General features: G+C 38.2%; 2 protein-coding genes across 5 annotated transcripts in view; one reads left to right on the top strand and one right to left on the bottom strand.

The window, feature by feature from the left end:
• The first annotated feature begins 548 nt into the window (after positions 1–548).
• On the top strand, positions 549–10,399 carry galnt17 (polypeptide N-acetylgalactosaminyltransferase 17). 2 transcript variants are annotated; one of them, XM_079611017.1, is made up of 13 exons: positions 562–736; positions 969–1,047; positions 2,625–2,904; positions 3,042–3,225; positions 3,691–3,857; positions 5,093–5,267; positions 6,284–6,481; positions 7,251–7,368; positions 7,533–7,718; positions 7,804–7,941; positions 8,979–9,074; positions 9,438–9,599; positions 9,697–10,393. In XM_079611017.1, the coding sequence occupies exons 2-13, from the start codon at positions 1,045–1,047 to the stop codon at positions 9,841–9,843; spliced, it is 1,854 nt and encodes a 617-aa protein (XP_079467143.1). In that variant the 5' UTR covers positions 562–736; positions 969–1,044; the 3' UTR covers positions 9,844–10,393. The 2 variants fall into 2 exon arrangements, with proteins under 2 accessions (XP_079467142.1, XP_079467143.1); XM_079611016.1 differs by having other exon boundaries at positions 549–1,047; positions 9,697–10,399.
• A 2,442-nt stretch (positions 10,400–12,841) lies between these two features.
• The window catches only part of caln1 (calneuron 1), a 53,967-nt gene continuing 46,700 nt past the window's right edge, over positions 12,842–20,108 (bottom strand). For all 3 annotated transcript variants that reach the window (XM_079611334.1, XM_079611333.1, XM_079611332.1), the window contains exon 6: positions 12,842–16,249. In XM_079611334.1, the coding sequence (XP_079467460.1) occupies positions 16,122–16,249 (128 nt within the window). In that variant the 3' untranslated portion in view covers positions 12,842–16,121. The remainder of the gene's footprint in view (positions 16,250–20,108) is intronic.

The following is a 20,108-nucleotide window of genomic DNA, read 5'->3' as shown; positions in this document are numbered from 1 at the left end:
TAGGGAAACAATACAGCCACACAGATTTGGAACAACATGATTTTTACTGTAAATATGAAAATATACCCAAGGCACCATTTGGGTGGCAAACTGGTTCCTCTGAAGAAGCAGGAACCTTTTCAAAAAGAGGAGTTCTTGGTTAGGAACCCATATACCTCCAAAGACTGTGATTTCTCCATAGTCCACAAAGGTGCATAAGTTCTCCGGAGGGGTCCTTCCACCAGTGTCCCAATCTAGCCTACCCCAAATTGGTACCTCAAGACAAGTATCATAGGCCTATCTTCATTTTTACAGTGCAGTTGTATTCCTTTCAGGTCTATAAACTGACTCAAAACACGTCATATTAACTACTAGACTAGAAACATATTAAGTTTGGAAGTAATTATCTTCTTCGTAATGTATCTTTTTTGATTGTATAAATATTAGGTGAACAGAGTTGAGTGGCGCGTGAGCAGCTCTGTATTTCCACAAAGCTCCACATGCCTCGTCCACTCCGTGTTTTCCATCAGTCTCATCCGAGGCGCTATCCAGCATCATGTGGACAAAACGATTTAACGGGGCACATTAACTGCAGAAAACAGTGTGGATGGCACGAGATGCGGGCTGCTCCGGGATCATCGTTGCACGGAAGGACCATCACATAACAGCGGGATATGAAATAGCGCTTATAATGAGCACTGCGCTTGATGTGGATGAATCCGGCTGGAGACGATGTTGCGTCTGCGGAGTCTCTGAGGTGAAGGGATTTTACATCTGTTTATGCAGGGCAAACACACAGGTTAAGCCTGACCTCTCGAAACATATTTTGACATTATTTCCAGCAAAGAAGAACAGCTGTGTTTGTCATTGAAGACTTCTTGTTGAATCTGACTGACAGGTGTCTTATGATGAATGACTGCAGTTAAGGACCTTTGCTGGGACTCTTTTAAATATGTAAATACATTTCCCATGTGGATTTTATTCTTAAGAACCTGTGAATACGGATGAAAGCGCACAGGCGGACTCCACTATGTTCAAGCGCAGGATGCATTTTACCAATCCGAAATGGTAAGTGAGAGTGGTAGGCTACATTTCTTCAATGAACTAAAACAGCCGATTAACAAGTAGCCTATCGCAATAACAGTCTCGATGACTCAAGTTGTCAGTTACATTTGCTCTTGGTCAGATGAAGCAGTTGGGTATGGACATTCAAATAATGTAGGCTAGGGGTCTAATTTTCAGAAGCCTGTTTCTTAAAACCAATAGCTAGTGAACTGCCTACCTGAACATTTTTTTTGGGTGTTATCTTATGAATGTGCATTTACAGACGGCATAAATACATTTAGACAGAAGAAATTAGGCTAATGTTAAATAATGTTAAGAAACAAAATATTAAATTATTAGGAACATGGGCTATATGGATAATTATAAATGTAAAATATGACCGTTTAGGTTGAGTACGGTCATTATATATCACCCTGAAATTGTTTATTTTGTGACAATGTAGATCGGCTAAACATTATCCCGCTTATAGTGCTATATTAAATAGGTCTAGCTACATGGACAATGGAAATATTGACCAATTGGGTTAAATTATTTGATTAGCCTATACTTAGACAGTCCATGATGTAGGTCTGGCCAACAATCAATTTAGCAAGAAGACGAAATAATATATATATATATATAATAAATAATATAATGGAGAAGATAAATAATGGGCTATTAAAATGTGTTTGTATATTATTATGATTAATATCCTCCCTCTTATCGATCTCTCTACCAGTTCGTGGATCTGGAGACCCTGAGTCCATCCAGTCATGTATCAAAAGTTTTATGTTCCCCATGAAGTATAGGCTACTCATCTGAGGCCTTTTAACATAAACATAACCGTTTTGAGTTGAAAGATGAAGTCAATTAATTATTCCAATTCGCGCTTATATGACCATAGGCCTATAGAGACAGCGGAGTGATAGCCTACGATGAACCCTTTTCATATTTCCAGGTTTTTCAGAAGCGGAAGTCGTCATAGTTGGGTAAACTTCTATGGCGGTGAATAAGAGACTAGGCTATGTAATATTTTTTTGTGTTCCCATTTGCTCAAATAGCAAAAGAAGAACTCGACAATTGTGTTTTTACAACTTTCAAACAGAGGAAAAAAATGAGTCAGATTGATGAAGGCAGTCAGAAGAAAGAAAGTAGCCTATACATTTTACCGCCACTTTCATGGACGCATTAGAAACACCCTCACAGCAGCGTTAAATCGTTTTTTTGTAAATTGATGCAAATGCAAAATAATACAAAGTGTTATAAATGTACATTAGACTTTGCAGGATTTACGTTGTTGATGACTGTTAAAACGCATCATCTCAGTCTGTGAAAAGGGTCCACACACAAAAGTAGCACCGGCATATATGATATCTGTTTCGCAGTCATTTAACAGCGCTACACTAAAGTGCAGTGGCCATTATTTAAAAAGATGTAACTGCTGAATGACGTGTGATTGCCTGCCATGCCTCTCGGTAGAGTTTGAGTCAAGCCCATGTAATTTTCCTATTCTAGTCTCCTTTTGATTTCCTGTCTGTGTCCATCAATAATCAGTTCAGTAAACATCACAAGTTAAATTTGTGTATGAAATGTCTTTCAAGATGCGATTCTCCGGATTCCGAACACCAACATTTTTCATGGCCTTTGTGATGAGAAGATGGAAAATCTTACTGGTGCTGAATGTGTTTACGGTGGCTGGCTTCATCACTTTTTGGGGCAAGTGCAATTTACGCACAACCAAAGCTGTTGGTCAACAGGCGGCTGCTGATGCGAGAGGACAGACGTATCTGAATGGATCTGCTCAGGAGACAAGCATCACTCATGATGTGCTCTTGAAAAGACTGGGGTCACTGGAAGATGTGGTGTACAGACAACTGAATGGTATCTCCTTTATAATCACAAACAGCTCCACAAAGCTACATACTGTATAATACGTAAAGTCTGATCATAATTCACAAAAATGCCCTTTCACGAAACAAGAAAACCATTGAATTAATTTAATCATTTATGTTGAATAGGTTTGTCCAATTCTCTTGGACTCATCGAAGGTTTTGGAGGCCGAGGTAGAGGAGGTATACCAGCCACACTTACACCGACAGAAGAAAAGGAGGCCAAATACCTGAGGGAGAAATATGGCTACAATGCATTTCTGAGTGACAAAATCTCTCTGGATAGATCTATTCCAGATTATCGGCCCAGCAAGTTAGTACCAGTGACCTTTTTCTTTTATCTCGAAAATATCTATTATTTTTTTTACAGTTGCTCTTTGATGTAACTGACCAGCAAAGATGAGATATAATATTTTATACATTTTTATATTTGTCATTTATTAACAGAAATGTATTGTTATAATGTATCTAGAATGTCTAGAACCATTTGCATATGAGATTTTCCATATACCAAGACTGGAGAGGAGAGTGAAATTTACGGTTTCTAAGTTCAACTAAATGAGATTCTATAAATAAGCTTCATATTTGAGCCTCGCTAGGCTATGTAATTTCTACAGTGAAAATGTGCAAATAAGCAAAGCCAGACGTGGCTTTCCTTCTGTTAGGGAGTGAAAGGGTTCACAAATTCTAGTGCACCAAAAGCGTCAAGGAGGTGATTTGTTTCAAAGATATTGAGAAGATCTTCTGTGAATGTCCATAATTATGTGTGTTTTTACAGATGCAAAAAGTCCTTTTATCCCCGTGACCTGCCACAGATTTCCATCATCTTCATCTTCGTAAATGAGGCGTTGTCCGTCATCCTGCGCTCAGTTCATTCAGCCGTCAACCACACACCGGCTCATCTTCTAAAGGAGATCATCTTGGTGGATGACAACAGTGATGACGGTAAAATAATGTTGGCTTTAATCAACAAGGTACAAAAACATATTTAGTGGTTATTCACATTTTTTTCTCTGGTGAACCATAAAATGGTTTGAAAAAGTCCTCTTGGAAAGTTTGTATTTACCAGTTGGGAAGTCGTAATTACGATGTCAGTGCGTTCAAATAACTTTGATTGGAGCAAGATGTCAATGTACCTTTTCTACAAAAAATACAGCAAGGTTTTTTTTAACTCTACTTCTACAATGATGAATGTGCATCAAGAGTGTGTGCGTTTAAAAAAAACATTTAAACCAAAAACCAAAATTATTTCTAAAGATGTCAACTGAATTGTAATAAATTCTATCAAATAGTAATTTCATACATTTTATTGTCAATTTACTGTCAACTACAGATGCTGCACCCATTGTATCTGCCAAGTTTTATCACTGACCTGACCCCAATTTATAAACTCTGGGATCAAAGAAAATCCAGAGTTTTCCACCCATAATTATGACATTGTGGTGGCCATGTGGATTTAACTGAACGTCCGAAAGGACTTGAGCACACCATTAGATGGCTAGGTTCCTTTGCCTTGGACCATTAGGAAAACCCCCAAATACTCCTTGCAACTGTATAGTAATGAACTAAAAACCCATAAGAACACCTTAGAATCCACATAGCAAGTAGAAAATGCAAAAATCTAGTTTCTTAAACCATTCTGACAGAGTTTAATCCATTGTGCTGTATTTGAGCGCGAGTGTCAACACTGATAAACTGGAGTATTTCGCCAAAGCACCCTTTGCTCACGTTGCGCATGGCTATGCTTGTCTATTGTATCAAAGTGTGTGCTCAGGCCTTCCTAGAGAGACAGTTCAATTTCCATCACATTGTTGGCATGAGCCGGTGGCGGAGGGCCAACCGTCCATCAGCGCAGGGGGGAAAAGCCCGCATTTGCTAAAATGAGGGGGCAGGCGAGAAACACACCCATATCTGTCCTCATAATGTCAGTGATTCACAGTTTGTCACTCGGAATACAGATGACAGTGTTTAACGTGCATGGGGAAAGGGAACGCTTTCCAAGAACGTGTTTTCCAGGGGGATGGTGTGGATCCCCGTAGCACAGATCAAAGGCAAGGAAGAGTTTTGGCGTAGGAGACAATCCCACTGCTGTGGTTTAAACACAGCGACGAGCACTCATGCGCCATGAAACGAGATTTCTCCCTCTTTACCGTTTATGTGTGTGTGTTTATGCATGACAGTGCAACTGAAAGGGCCACTGGAGGAGTACGTCAACAAGCGCTACCCGGGTCTTATCAAAGTAGTGCGCAATCAGAAGAGAGAGGGCCTCATCCGAGCTCGCATCGAGGGCTGGAAAGTGGCCACTGGGGAGGTGACTGGCTTCTTTGATGCCCATGTTGAGTTCACGCCGGCATGGTGAGAATCTAGCACTTGCTACGCGATGCTGCTGGTTTTATAAATGGTCTTACTCTCACTTTGACTCCTCAGGCCTTGTTTACACCTGGTATTAACATCCGTCTTGGGTGATCTAAACTCAAGTTTTCAGCTGAGACAGACAGCAGTTTAAACCAATAGTACCATGCATATAAAATGTTTCTTGTTACGTCTGATTGGATATCAAATGGAGGGTCTCTAAATATGTGACTTCATGCATTAATCATTTTGTTAGTGGTAAAGTGTGTTTATGAAGTCAAAATAAGAAAGAAAAAGCATAGCCTACAAAATTTGGAAAAACAAACAAACAAAAAATATTTTCTCTAAAACATATTTAGTATTGTAGACAATTTTCTGAAACCAAACAATTATTTTCTTTTAAAGCCTTATGTAACCCCTCCGGTCCTACTCGCCCCGTCCCGAGCGGGACACGAACATGGCATGTTTTAACTGGATTAAACTGTTTTAGCTGGTTTAAGATGGTCTTACATCCTGGCCAAGCTGGTCCTTCAGAAGGTCTAGTTGAACTCCCAGCCTTGCAAAACTGGTGTTTTAACTGGTTTAGGACCATCTGAAAGTGGTTTAATACCCTTTAAAACTAACCCGAGAGCAACTTAGACCAGCATGTTAAGACCATACCATCTTGGGCTGATTTAAATGTTTTTATTTTCCCCAGCATGTCGTCACATGCTTTTTTTGACAACCTACAAATGGGTTTTCTGTAATTAGATTATTAAGCGTTGTGGACCCTGTTCACACCTATATTTAGTGCTGTGCGCTTCTGTTCAGATGGAACAGATTTTAATACTATGTGTAAACAGGGTCCATGTGCCCTCTGTAGGTCCATCTAATTGGCTGATGTGAGGTGAGAAACACACACTAACACATTCTCAAGCCAGGATTAGATTTAGCTCCACAGCAGAGCTGAAGAAGTGTTGTTAGCACTGTGAAACACAGCTTTGCTTATATTGATTCTAACCTCTACATCCCCTTGTCAGGGCTGAACCAGTTCTGTCTAGAATCAAGGAGAACCACAAGAGAATCATCCTGCCGTCCATAGATAACATTAAAGACGAGACGTTTGAGCTGGAACGTTATGAGAACTCAGGCCACGGATATAACTGGGAGCTCTGGTGTATGTACATTAGCCCACCGAAAGAGTGGTGGGATGAAGGGGACACTTCTGCACCTATCAGGTATGATCCTACTGGACTTTTCACATTCTGAACGCGATCCTGGGTTTCACATTGTTCATACTATGGGTTATTAATTAATATTGGCAAAAGTTCACACTATACATATGTGCAGGTACAGGACACAAGTTTTAATATGAGGAGTTGCTTGTCCAGCTTTGGAAATGTCACCTCATGTATCTGCTCTTGTCGTCTTAAATTTTCTGGAACAAAAAAGAAAGAATAGAAGGATAATTCATGGGAGTATTTTCAAGTGTTTCACTCCAAGGCTGATGCTAAACAGAGTGCATAGAAAGTATATGGGTCTGTAGAAAGCATATTAATATTTAATGAGGTAAGCATTGTTTAGTTTGTGACTGGTTTTATGTTGCTAAACAACTCGCTACAATAGTCTTGCACAGTATTGTTTCACACTGTGTACCTTTGGCACTGCAATTCAGCAATTTCACCCAGTTCAGAAGAGAGATAACAAAAAATCGAGTGGACGTTACAAGTGGTCTTAACACAGTGTAAAAGTGCTTACTATATTCTCTTAAATGCAAAAAGATCTCACAATAAAGAATTTCTCTGAAAAATGTACGAATTCACATACACCATATAAACCAAAAAATCAGTTAGAAATAAAACAATTCACTGCTTTAAATTTCATATTATTTTCAATTATTTATAATTATTTATCAATATTGACCTTCATCATTTCTTCATTAATTATTCAGTATATCAGAGAAAAAAACAACATTGAAAATACAAAGTGTAAAATCTGTATTTTTAGGACGCCCGCAATGATAGGCTGCTCTTTTGTGGTAAACCGGGAATACTTTGGGGAGTTGGGCCTTCTGGATGCTGGGATGGACGTGTATGGAGGCGAAAATATAGAGCTGGGAATCAGGGTTAGTATGCCACCCACATCCCTCCACTAAAGTAGAGCATTCATAACTTAGCCTCCCTACGCTCAGTCCACAGAACCTTCATTTAAAATGAATTTGAACTTTTTTCCTTTAAAAATTATTCCAAAACTGGTGTGTATAGGTGTGTGTATATTTTCAAATCCCAGGTTTGGCTGTGTGGGGGGAGCATGGAAGTTCTGCCCTGTTCCAGAGTGGCCCATATTGCTAGAACAAAAAAGCCCTACCACAGTAACATCGCCTTTCACACTAGACGCAATGCTCTTCGAGTGGCAGAAGTCTGGATGGACCAATACAAATCTAATGTTTATTTGGCATGGAACCTCCCAATGAAGGTAAACGCATAACATATTTCCACCATTATAATAGGTTATAATAAATAGTATAACATTTCATACTTTTACTTTTTTGTCTCTACAGAACCATGGCATTGACTATGGAGATGTATCCCAGAGACTAGCGCTCAGGGAAAGACTCCAGTGCAAAAGCTTTGAGTGGTACCTCGACAATATCTATCCAGAGATGAGGAGATACAACAACACTCTCTTTTATGGAGAAGTAAGCGTCACTAATGACTAAAGGTGGCTCAAATTTGCCATTGTTTGCAAATGTTCATGGGCAAATGATTTCCCCCAAGCAGATTTCACAACAGTTCATTTTGGTCATGCAGATTCGCCATGTTGATCAACAGAAAGTTGCTTAGTTTGAAAGTGACTTCTGTGTGAACTGTGCTTCATACATCGATACAATAATGATGACAATAGATAATAAATGTTCACAAATTGACTGCACCTTTACACTAGGGTCTTTGATTAACAGTTGCCACAGGCTTTATTGGAAGAACCTTCTTCACTTAGTAGTCTCACCCTCATGTCCTTCAAACCTATATGATTTTTTTTTTTAATGAAACAAAACTATTTTTTTTTTAAGAATGTCCTCAGCACACTTTTCCATACAATGAAAGTGAAGGTAGACTGGGGCTGTCAAGCTAAAAAAAAAAGTGACAAAAAAATCCCTATAAAAGTAAATAAAAGTCTTTGCATAGTCCAAACGAATGCATAGTGTGTGTAAACTAAATTAAAAAAATATTATTTGGCTTACCAATCATCTTCAGCTCTCAGGTTTTATATGCGTTCATTCAAAAATAGTCACAACATTTAATTTAAGTGAAAGTTGTGACACCAAACTGCCAAACCTGACTGGATTTCAGTCTATTCTTCACACAAAACTCTTGTATGGCATCAGAAGCCTTGGAATATAGTGTTTTAAGTCATATGAACAACATTTGTGGAAATTTTTAATAGTGCTTTTTTTGTCCTTTTTGGAGCTTGACAGCACCAAATGTTCACCATTCACTTCTGTTGTATAGAAGAAAAAAACTATGTGAACATTCTTCCAATTATCTCCTTTGTGTTTCATGGAAGAAAGAAAGTAATATGGTATCAGGGTGAGTAAAATATTTTTGTGTGAACTATCACTTTAGCATTTAGTTATTTAGGTCTTATAATAAAAAGGCTTATCCAAACAGGTTTCATAGTGAGAGAATAACTTATTAACAAACAAAAAGCGAGCCAAACTATTTTACTGTGTTCTAGATTCGGAATACCAACGTGACCCATCTGTGTGTGGACCAGGGCATAAAGGAAAACCACACGGCAACTCTGCACCCCTGCCATGGCTGGGGCCCTCAGGTAGAGTCACACTCCTCACAGCTATACCTGACCTCCACTAAACCCCTACTCACTCTGGAAATAGTTTACGCCTAGATGACAAGAAATAAGAAAACACCTATATTTTCTGTTTTGAATTCAATCTGGAGGCCATAACTCCCAGATCTAGTCTTGACCAGTTTTCTTATTAGCTCTGGTGCCTGACATTCCTAATGATTATAATAAATTACTTGTCAATATGGAAATAGCCCTAACTGCCAAATACTATCTGGCAAACAGTATCAGCTTAGGGTGCCAAAATGCCCCTGAATGACTCAGTGACCCAGTTACCAAATCACTGAATTAAATAAATTTACACTATCCCCTCTGTGGTCTATTTTGTAGCTGGGTCGCTACACTAAGGAGGGTTATCTTTTCCTGGGTCCTCTGGGAAGCACTGGCGAAGATACTCGGTGTGTGGTGGATGATAAAATCAGCAACTACCCACAGCTCCTGAACTGTGAGAAAGTCTCTAGCGTACGCCAGAAAACTTGGCACTTTGCACAGGTGAAAGGGTCACGTTTTATATAGAGCACTTTGTAAAAAAAATTGTCCTTTTGCCTTTGGTCAGTAAAATTATTCTTTTTATTTTTGTTCCCTGAAGAATGAATCAATCATCAACCGAGCTACAGGACGCTGTCTCGAGGTAGTGCCGGCTAATGTCTACTTCGGCTACGCTCTGATCCTGCGTTCGTGCACTGGCCAGAAGTGGAACATCAAGAATTTAATGAAACAGGACCAAGGGCAATGAGTCAGTGCTCTTAGAAAGTTGGAAATCTCAATGACCTTCATCAAGTGTTTGGGAACTTGATTCAGTTTTGTGGAACTCGAGCCGAAGGGGTGCAGATCTTGTTCGGGTTTGTTTAGTTTTCGGTCTTGCTACATTCCACGTTACAAAAGATTAAAAGATATTTGAGGCACCATTCAGGTTCCTCAGATTTCCTCCTTCTGGAGAAACTCTAGACATACGTTCCAAAAGGACAGTTCTCTGAGGAACGTTGGATTCCATAAGTTCCTGGAAGAACTCTAAAGAACATCAACAGTTCCCAAAGTAACCTCAATGCAATGCAAAGATTTTGAGGCACTAGAACTATATGTTGAAGTTCCCTTAGTTTGCAATAGGGTATTTGAGGTTCAACCATGAGAACAAACATGTGACTCAAATTTTGTGTGCTGAAACCAAAAGACAACTAAACATTGTAAATGATTGACTGCTGTATTGCAAGTACTCTATACATTATTGTATGCATCATTTAAATCTACTCTTAAATTAAATACATGAAAATTTAGTTTGTATCCTGAAAAACAGGTTCAAGGAGCCTTTATTTGGACTTAATTTTTAGTTGTACCATCTGTTTTTCTTCTTCCATTCTCTTGTTTTTAGGTTCCCACTATCATCAGCTTTGGATCCCAGTCCAATTTCTTTTTTGCTCTGGAAATATGTTATTTATTGCATATTTTTTATACAGTAGCCCTTCATGAGAATAGCATTATGATATGTGCAGTTTAACAGTAACTATGGTAACTGAGCTCTAACTTCTGCTGAATGGATCCTGTAGTAGTCATACTGTTATTTTGAACCACACTCTAAAGCAACAAGGCCAGTATGTAGGCGAAGGGAATATGGGAAAATGATCGTCAGGGATTGTCGACCAAGTTACACAAGAACACGTTAAATGAGTCATAAACTGTACATGCAACAACATTTTCTTCAGATGTAGTTGCACACACACACGTCTTCCATTTTAAATACTGATTTGAATAAAATGGTGAACTGCACAGTTGTAGAGCTCAATGTCTAAAAGAGAAGTTTAGCGCCCTATAGAAGTACCACACTTGCTGCTTTACCTGAGGAACTGGTGGCAGCAACACAGCGGTATATCTAAAGATCAAAGTTGCCCTCCAGAAAAACATTTTAGGGTATCATTTTAAGATTTGTGCCAAACACTGCGATGTTCCAGTGACAGGAGGTTGTGTCAAAAAGCACCAGCTGAGCTTCCTCACGCAACAATCCTTCCTTCAGCAATGGTAAGGCTGTTCTAACTTAAAAGAACATCAACTGTGCATACTAATCGACCCTCCGAGCGAGCGCCTCCCACCACTGAGCCAAACCTCTCCTGCTGTGATGCTTCAGGCTCTCTGTGACTGACAACTCCCAGTCATGTGAGCCGTGCCACATGTTTGAGAGCTGTTAAATATTCAACTGCTGTATATTATGAATTTACAACTCAAATTAGGGCAAATATTCTTTTTCATCTTTCCATATTAAACAACACTGGCATCTGTATAGACAGCTCTGCTGTATATCGTTTTATGAATTTTCTTTGTATATTGGTTTATGGATTTTCTTTGTTGTAGAGGCTTGTTTCATTTCATGGTAAGCTGTGAAGCAGTGAGTAATTGTAGTGGTTCATAACTCTCAAATACACATAATGACTTTGGAGTTCATAGCACAAGAGTAAATCATTTAAAAATATGATACGCCTCCATAGTTCATCACGGTTAATATTGAGCATCATGATTCATCATTGGTTCATTAACTTTTTGATTCACCCTCAGAGCTGAGAGATGGCTTATCTTTGTGAATAAGTGCGGTAATGGCTTCGTATTTTGGCAACAACAACATACAAAGAAAATCATACCATTTGTCTTTGTGCTGTATAACTCCAATTTGGCTCTGGTGCTCAAATTTTGATTGGACGAGAGCGTTCCACAGGCGGTCGAGGTAAGCGTGGGCGCGGCCATTTGTAATTATAATCTGTCTGGCTTTTCCGGTCGGTGTCAACGCTTCCAGTTATTTCCACAGGGTTATTTCTAGCTGTACAAACAGCCCGTTATGCTGCTTGATATTGTAACTGGTGTTTCTTACCACATTGTTTTAATTTATTCTCTTAATTATATAAATATAGGCTATAAATTGTAGCTCAAACAGTTTTACCGTTTCCTGCACTTATAGGCCTATATTTTTCCTCGTTATTTATAATAAATCAGAAGTCACGCATATTCACAGAAAACACCTTAGATAAACCCATACACAGCAGCGCTGTCTTTTAACTGTAGGCCTAATTAAAACGAGTGGTAGACACATCTCTTCCCTGAGTAGGCTAGGCTATAGCAGGCTGTTATTTAATTAAATTCTGTTTATTTTTGGATTGTTCTGCTGACAAAACACTGCAAAAATATATTTCCAAGAAACTTCCGTAGACAAAACTCCTTACAATATGAGCTGTGGAAATTATAAGTGATCAAAGGTTGTTGTTTTTTTTTTACAGCGGATGCCATTAAAAACGGTAAGTCTATCACTCACAAGCCGCTGTTTTACTGGTCATGGCACTGCTTTGAATGTCTCTAAAGGGTGTTGTAACCTGGTACCTCCAGTAGGTGGAAGCACACAGCATCGTTATGCAATAGATGGCGAGAACTGACTGTCTTTATGAACGAGTCACTGAATCATTCACTCAACCAATCTAAAACCCCACTGCTGTCTGTTGCTAAGAGACTCAGCGGTTGACTCTGCAATAGCCTCCATTGTAACAGTGGAACAATATCGATGTTATACTTGTGTCCGTCTATTCAAATCATGCACTCATAATAAAGCGGACCATTTGTTTTTTCAGCACTGCATTGATCATGATGATAGAGTACAACAAAAACAGGGTTATTAATACAGCCTGATCAATTGCGTTTATCATCCGTTTGTTTATTTATTTATTTAGGAAACAGTAGGGAATCAGTGAAGATGCCACAAATATTACAAAAATGCTTTTTATTGCATAAACTCTATGCATTTGTCCTGTACATGTTTGATTATGTATATTAAATCTATGGGCAGCTAGTCTTAAACTACATACTGTAGATAAATATTCTGCATGCAAAGTGTACAGATCTATCATTAAGTGAATATGGGTATATACATTTGTTCTTATAATTAGGCTAAATTAAATGTACCACATCATCACCCTTGTTTTCCAAACTCTAAAGTCTTCATTTGAAATACAATTAACCCACTTAAAATACAGAACTCTGTCTTTCTTATGTTCAGTCTAATTTCTTGGGATATTTTGTTCACAACATTATTGTCCTAATTATCAAAAAAGGCCATTTCACAATATTGTCTTTAGCCTAAATAAGACAATGACATGAACTGAAATAATTGGCTGTGTAATTAGTATTAACATTCCTAAATTTCTAAAATCCCAACCCAATGCTCCAACTCTAAAATATAATCAATGTATATTTTTTTTACATTCACCACATAATTGTGGAGATCAAAATAATCAAAATATGCAAACACATAGTATATATTATTTTTATCAACCCATCCAGATCTTTAGTTGAATGCTACAAGCTAATGTTACATTCTGGATCAGACAAGGACAGTATGAGGACAAACACAATGAATTCATCAGTTCAAACCACCAGGTGTCGCTATTGCACCAACATGAAATGCCCACTCGCTTCAACTGCACATGGATCAACATTTGAGTGAGGGAAAAAAGGGTTGGACTGACATTATACCTTTATAATTTCAGTGTATTCAGCTTTATTCTCTTCAGTACACCTGTGCAGACAAATATGGCTTTAGTCAGAACGGAGAGCTGGCAGACGTGTGTTGTTTTCAGCCGGCCCCTCAGTAGGCCTGACAAGATCTGTGCAGAATGACTGTACCGTTTTAAACTATCATGCACAAACAGAAAACACACATGTAAAGCTCTATTTACAGAGTTCTGCTAATTCACATGCATAATAAAGTAGAAGCAGACCTCAGGAAACATGGTGGAGAACATACACCAGTGTGTTTTCTACAGGTGTCTAAAGGAGACTGACATTCATGAAACACAAAGAAAAGAACTGCATCAGGCACAGAGTTTTAGCCATCGCACCTATGGGAAAGATACAATCATCTTCCATTATCATTCTTTTTCCTTATACAATCCTGTTTTTGAAGACTTGAAGCATCTTCGTTACATTTCTGTGGCTGTACACATCTTTTAAAACATCAACAATGCAATGCTACCGTGGCTTTAATGCAGACGCAGAGATGCAATATGAACATGTACCATACACATAACTAAGATTTTTCTGATGGGTTTGGGTGTATGGAGATACACTGGTACTGCCCCAATTAAAACAACCCAAGCTCATTACTAGAACAATCCGAGAGCCATCCTAAACTTTTTCAGGAATGCTGAAAATGTGCATCTCAACAAGTTTAACCCTGAAACAGCAATAACTGGCCATCAAGTACCATTAAGCCACATCAAGCGCCGTGACGTACTGCAAACCCCAAGAAAGCACACATTTTGTTCTCCACACATTACTAGGTTGAGACGAAACCTGCCAACATTTTCTGATCTAATTTTGGCAGGAAACATTTGGAATGGATTTAAACAGACCTGAGAGTGTACACCACAGTCTTATTGGTAGCTGAAAGCATAATCAAATGAGCTAAAATTGTTTTCTTTCATCAGTATCTTACTCTTGTTTCCCATTAAAAATGTCTAAATACTCTTAAAACAAGATAAAACTGTATAAGATGATATATCCACACATACACAATAATAATATATATTATAAAACTGAAGTTAAAATGTATAATTTTTTCAAATCTACTTGATAAACGTATCTTCTTTTAATCCATTTTAGCAGTATTTTTGCTGTTTTCTACGGAGGCAAAAATATATCATGGCCACGAATTAAGAATTTGTTCTCTTGTTTTAGTAAATCGTGGCTTCGATTAGTAAAACGTGCTGAGTACGTCATGTTAATTAATTGTTAAATCTGTGGCCACAATATACATTTTTGTTCCCTGCATGACATGTGCAGGGCTCCGTATTTTTTTCATTAACATGTAGCCACAAAAATTATAAAAAAAATAACAAATACTTCTGAAGCAAAAGTGCAAGGTGTCATTTTTAATTGAACGTTTATAATATTTAATTAAATATATAATTGTTTATATAACATATATTCTTTAAAAAAAAATTATGCAATTTTGCAAATAATGTTTTAAGAAAACTTAGATATCTTTTTACTAGTAAACAAATCAAAATATTATTTTTTCAGCAATTCCATTAATGCATTTGGTACTCTTTTATCCAAAGCAACCTACAATGCATTCAGGATATAATCTATTTTATATATAATTATGTGCATTCCCTTGGAATCAAACCTGTTTCTAGTGCCATGCTCTACCGTTGTGCACTGAACAAACATAGTGGGGAATGAGTAGAACTTCTGAATGGCGGTAGTTCCAATTCTGTGGAAATCTGTGCAACTTTCTGTGGCGTTTCAATACTTCACGTGGGCGTGTTCATTACAAACCACTTCAGAAAAAGCATTAGACATGGTAAGATCGCACAATCAAATAGCAGAACACATTCGAAATGATCAAAACTATGAGTCAGGCTCATGGATTTTTGAAGCTGACGACTAACGTTATATGAATTTAATTATGGACTACAACGAGCGCTCCTTCCTCAGCCTCCCACCATCCCCTAAACCAGAGAAGCGCTCTGGCAAGAGCAGACATAAATAGTCTCCGGAGTGGATTCTGTAACCCTCCCTCCACAAAGGTGTAATGAGTTGCCAATTACTTTTGCCTTCCAACATCGACAGCAGACCCCGAACCCAGCAGAAGCTCGTCGTCAGCGAATCCCGGCTGAAATATCTGGAGCCACGGAGGAGATGGCGTCGCAGGAGAGGTGCTTATGAACTCCTGCGTTTTATTGCATTAGGGAACAGAGCAGAGGTGGCACGAAACAAGCAGAAAGTCAGCCCTTTAAAGTCCCTGCCTGAGAGATGAGGCCCCGTGTAACATGCTGGCTTGGCTCGCCGTACACTTCCTGCGTCACTTGGTCCGCGTGGAAAAGTAACAGGAGAATACAAATAAATTAAAAAAAGAATAAAAAGCTCCTCTTTTCAGTAGTGAGGTGTTTGGTTTTGTTTCTCGAGTGTTTATTTGTTAGTTTCAACAACTTCATCGACAGACATGCACATGCAGGCTCGGCCCCGCTCACAGTGGTGTCGCTACTCCATGCCGTTGCGCAGCATCTGATTGGCCGCGATGAGCATGACGCTGATGATGAAGGCCATGGCGAAAGCGCATATCAGGCTCTTGCGCACGCACGTCTGTCGATTCTTCTTTTTGGGATGAACTGCAATGACACAAAAACAGCGATTTAGTCCTGAGATCCTTAGGAAAACAACAGAAACATCTGATCTGAATCTGAATGCATTTTCTACTTCTGTCTGAATGTGTGGGTGTCAATTTGCATTCTAGCCGACCGCCTTTCATCTGCCAATCTGACTGGTCTAAATAAAGCGGCGTTTCTTGCGCAGCTGCGAGGTGGTGATGTTTCGAGGTTCACCTGAGCACATGTGGCTGCTCGGCTCACCAGCGTGGGGTGACAGTGGGGTCTGGGCTGAGAATAGAGCCAGTTATTGGGTGCTTCTGGAACACACAGACAAGATTGTGTGCCAGCCTCACCCTGTGATATCATTTTCCGCTCCAGTCCTCCTTCCGGCACAGAGCGCTAGTCAGCAAGTCCTGCCCCTCTCCCCCCTGCAGACAAACTTCGATAATGAGCAAACATAGGTACTCTTCTGCCTGAGTGTGTTTTGCTTTGAGAACTTTTGATTTTGCCCTACTCTTGCCTTTTCAAATGGCAGCAGATAGAAGTCAAGATAAAATGTCTCGCAGCTTGTTTTGAACTTCAAAAAGTCTTGAGAGTAGCCTACTGGAAAAGAAGTGCGCCTAATTGCATTGAATGGGCACTTGTGTACTTCAAATCTTAAAATCATATTTAAAAAAAAAAACGTACTTGCAGATAATATAAAACGAATTAAATAAAAGGCATAAGTGTACTTAAAGGCACACTATGTAATTTTTCGCCACTAGAGGTCGTTTTTCAAGTTCAAATCCTCCCATGTTAATCTACTAACTCTCCTGACGGGTTTGTCTGACAAAATGGCGGATGGCGAAGTATGATTGGTCAGATCACCTGTCAATCAAGCTCCTTGCGAAGGGTCAATTGCAGTGGAGCTTTTATTATGCCGCAGACCGCTTCTTCCGGTTGCGTATGTGGGGTAACGCAGCGCTGTTTTATCATATTAGATACATTTGAGTGTGTTGAAAAGTTGTTATAATGCTACTCTGTGAGTATATGAGACACTTGTTGCACACTGTTGTGAGGTAGATCGATATTAGGCATGGTAAATATGGTACTCCCTGTAAATCAAGAAAACGAGATTTAAACAAAAAGACTAACTGTGTTGAGCTGTATAACAATGATTTGTTTTCTGTCGATGAATGAGTCCAAACAGTTTCTCACCTGTCTAATGAAACACACAATATATTAAAGCGTCTTGGGTTAGGAAACTCCATGGTTTCTACCAGATAAAACTGGAAATCGAGGGTAACGCGGGACGCGGGGACTTATCCCTAAAACCAGAGGGAAATTATAGGTGAATAAGAATGGTGCAGAAGCGCCAAACCCTTGTTGTAATCCTGGACATTAATTGTAAACCTATCCCTCCAATTTGATTGGTTGATTGGAATGTTGTTCCAGAATCAACAAGGATGTTAATCCAGGAACATGTTCAACTTGGTAAAAACACAATATTACAGATAATATATTTCAAATATTTTTAAATGTACTAAACCGCAACTTCATTATTACAAATCTAATTTCAAATATATTTAAACACATGACAAACAAGTTTCAATTGAGATTACATTAAAGTTTATTTTAGTTTACCATAAATCCTTGTCAATACATTCAGCAGTACTGTTTAACTAACTATTTGTAAAAACAATAAAATAAATTATGGAATTAATTAAGTCCTACTTAAGTAGGTCAAAAAAGATATAACTGCATTTAATATAAATTTGACACAATAAAATATTTAATTTATTAGCAATTACGAATATTGTGTTCGTAGGTATATTTTTTTAAAGTATATTGTTCCATAATAAGTAGGCCACCATATGTCCATAAGTATGCTAAAGTGTACTTTGTTTTCACAATGGCCACCACCAAGAAAAAAACCCTCTCAACAAAAATAAATCTTGTGATAGTGCTGCTTTAAAGCTTATGCCGTTTCTGCGTCACTAGCATCACCAAATAAAACGCTACATCTGTTGCTTGGATAATTCTAATAGACACCGTTTAGTTTTTGTGTTAAAGAGATTGTGTCTCTGGATACATTACCATAGTCTCAGTGTGTGGTCTGTTGACAACACATGAGCTCGGCCCAGGTGCCTCCATGAATGATTCATAAAGACACAGAGTGTGTGGATGAATGTTGCTTTAGCGCTGTGGACATCTGTTACTGCTGGTAGGACAGAGACTCGAGGCATTGGCATAAGGGATGTGCTTGACCCCTGCAATGGTAACAATGTCCTATAGCGTGTTGTTCCATACGCCAACATACTGAACATTCACTCAAATCATAACACTTATAAGCAGTGTTGGGGAAAGTTACTTTTAAAAAATGCATTACAAATATTGCGTTACTTCCTAAAAAGTTTTTAGGAACTAATTGCAGTATAGTTACTTTTTATGGAAAGCAATGTGCTAGTGGCTAGTATGGGAAAAAAATATGTCAATGGGGCCCATCAACTGTTTGATCACTGACATTCTTCAAAATATCTTCTTTTGTGTTCAGCATTAAATTAAGATTAAATTAATACAGGTTTGGACAACTTAAGGGTGAGTAAATGATGACAGAATTTAGATTTTTGGATGAACAATCCCTTTAATCGGCTCAACTTGACCTTTATAGGGATGATAACTAGACACCACTTTCTGAAAGAACATACTTTCTACAATTCTTTCTAATGTTAATTGTTGCATAATACTAATTGATGCATTTAAGATCATTAAAAGCTGATACTATACAGATATATAAAGATTAACTACCGGTATATGGCAGAAACAGTAAAAAAAGAATGCTAATTCTATTCAGAATTCAGCCACCAGCATTTATTTATTCTTGATCCCTAGTTCTAATAACTTTGCATTTTATACTGACACCTACTGGTGTGGATGCATTAAGTTTTTGTTTGCTAACTTTTAAACTGAAAAACAATGGAGCCCCACACAACATGTAGGACTAGATATCATTGCCAAGATTTAAATATTTGTTCCCAAAATTCATTCCTCATTTTAGGTATAAATAATGGCCCTGTTGTACTATTTTGATCCCTTGTTTTAGTTAAAATCGAGTTTAACGAAATTTAAATGAGAGAATTAATTGCTACAATGTGGCCATGATTTACCTAAAATGAGGGAACAAATGAATAAGTTGTGGCCACGATTTAACAAAACCATGAATGAATTTCCATGAATGAATAAATTGTGGGAATGAATTCTTAAAGGGATAGTTTACTTTAAAATGAAAATTATGTCATCATATACTCACCCTCAAGTTGTTTCAAACCTGTATGAATATCTTTCTTCTGCTGAACACAAAGGAAGATATTTTGAAGAATGTCGGTAACCAGACTGCCATAGTATTTTTTTTTTCCTACTATGGCAGTCAATGGGAACAGTTAACTGTCTGGTTACCGACATTCTTCAAAATATCTTCCTTTGTGTTTAGCAGAAGAAAGAAATTCATACAGGTTTCAATTTATAATTCATGACCACGATATATATTTTTTCCACGTTATGTGCGGGGCTCTATACAAGATAGAGCTGGTCATGTGGCCTTAATGGCCACTATTTAAACGCATATGTTGATGGTACTATTCATTCACTAGGTTTATAATCTTTTTAAGAGGAAAAAATCTTTTTAAATGTTCTGAGCCACTCAAAGAGTTACATAGGCTTAAAATAGTGTGTTTGCGTCATAATTTCAAAACTAATTTCCACAAGTTTCATAAGACGATTATAGTTTGTTTGGGGAGATCTCATAACGCAGTGCAGCATATGCGACAGTGAGCTCTTGTGACCCTGTGCAGTGACGACACCCACTCATGAATCTGGAAATGAGCTGCCTACTCAAAATCCA

The sequence above is a fragment of the Phoxinus phoxinus genome, assembly GCF_949152265.1.
Source record: "Phoxinus phoxinus genome assembly, chromosome: 4".
NCBI lineage: Eukaryota > Metazoa > Chordata > Actinopteri > Cypriniformes > Leuciscidae > Phoxinus > Phoxinus phoxinus.
Note: the sequence above shows the minus strand (reverse complement) of the source record. Positions and strands in the feature narration are given on the sequence as shown.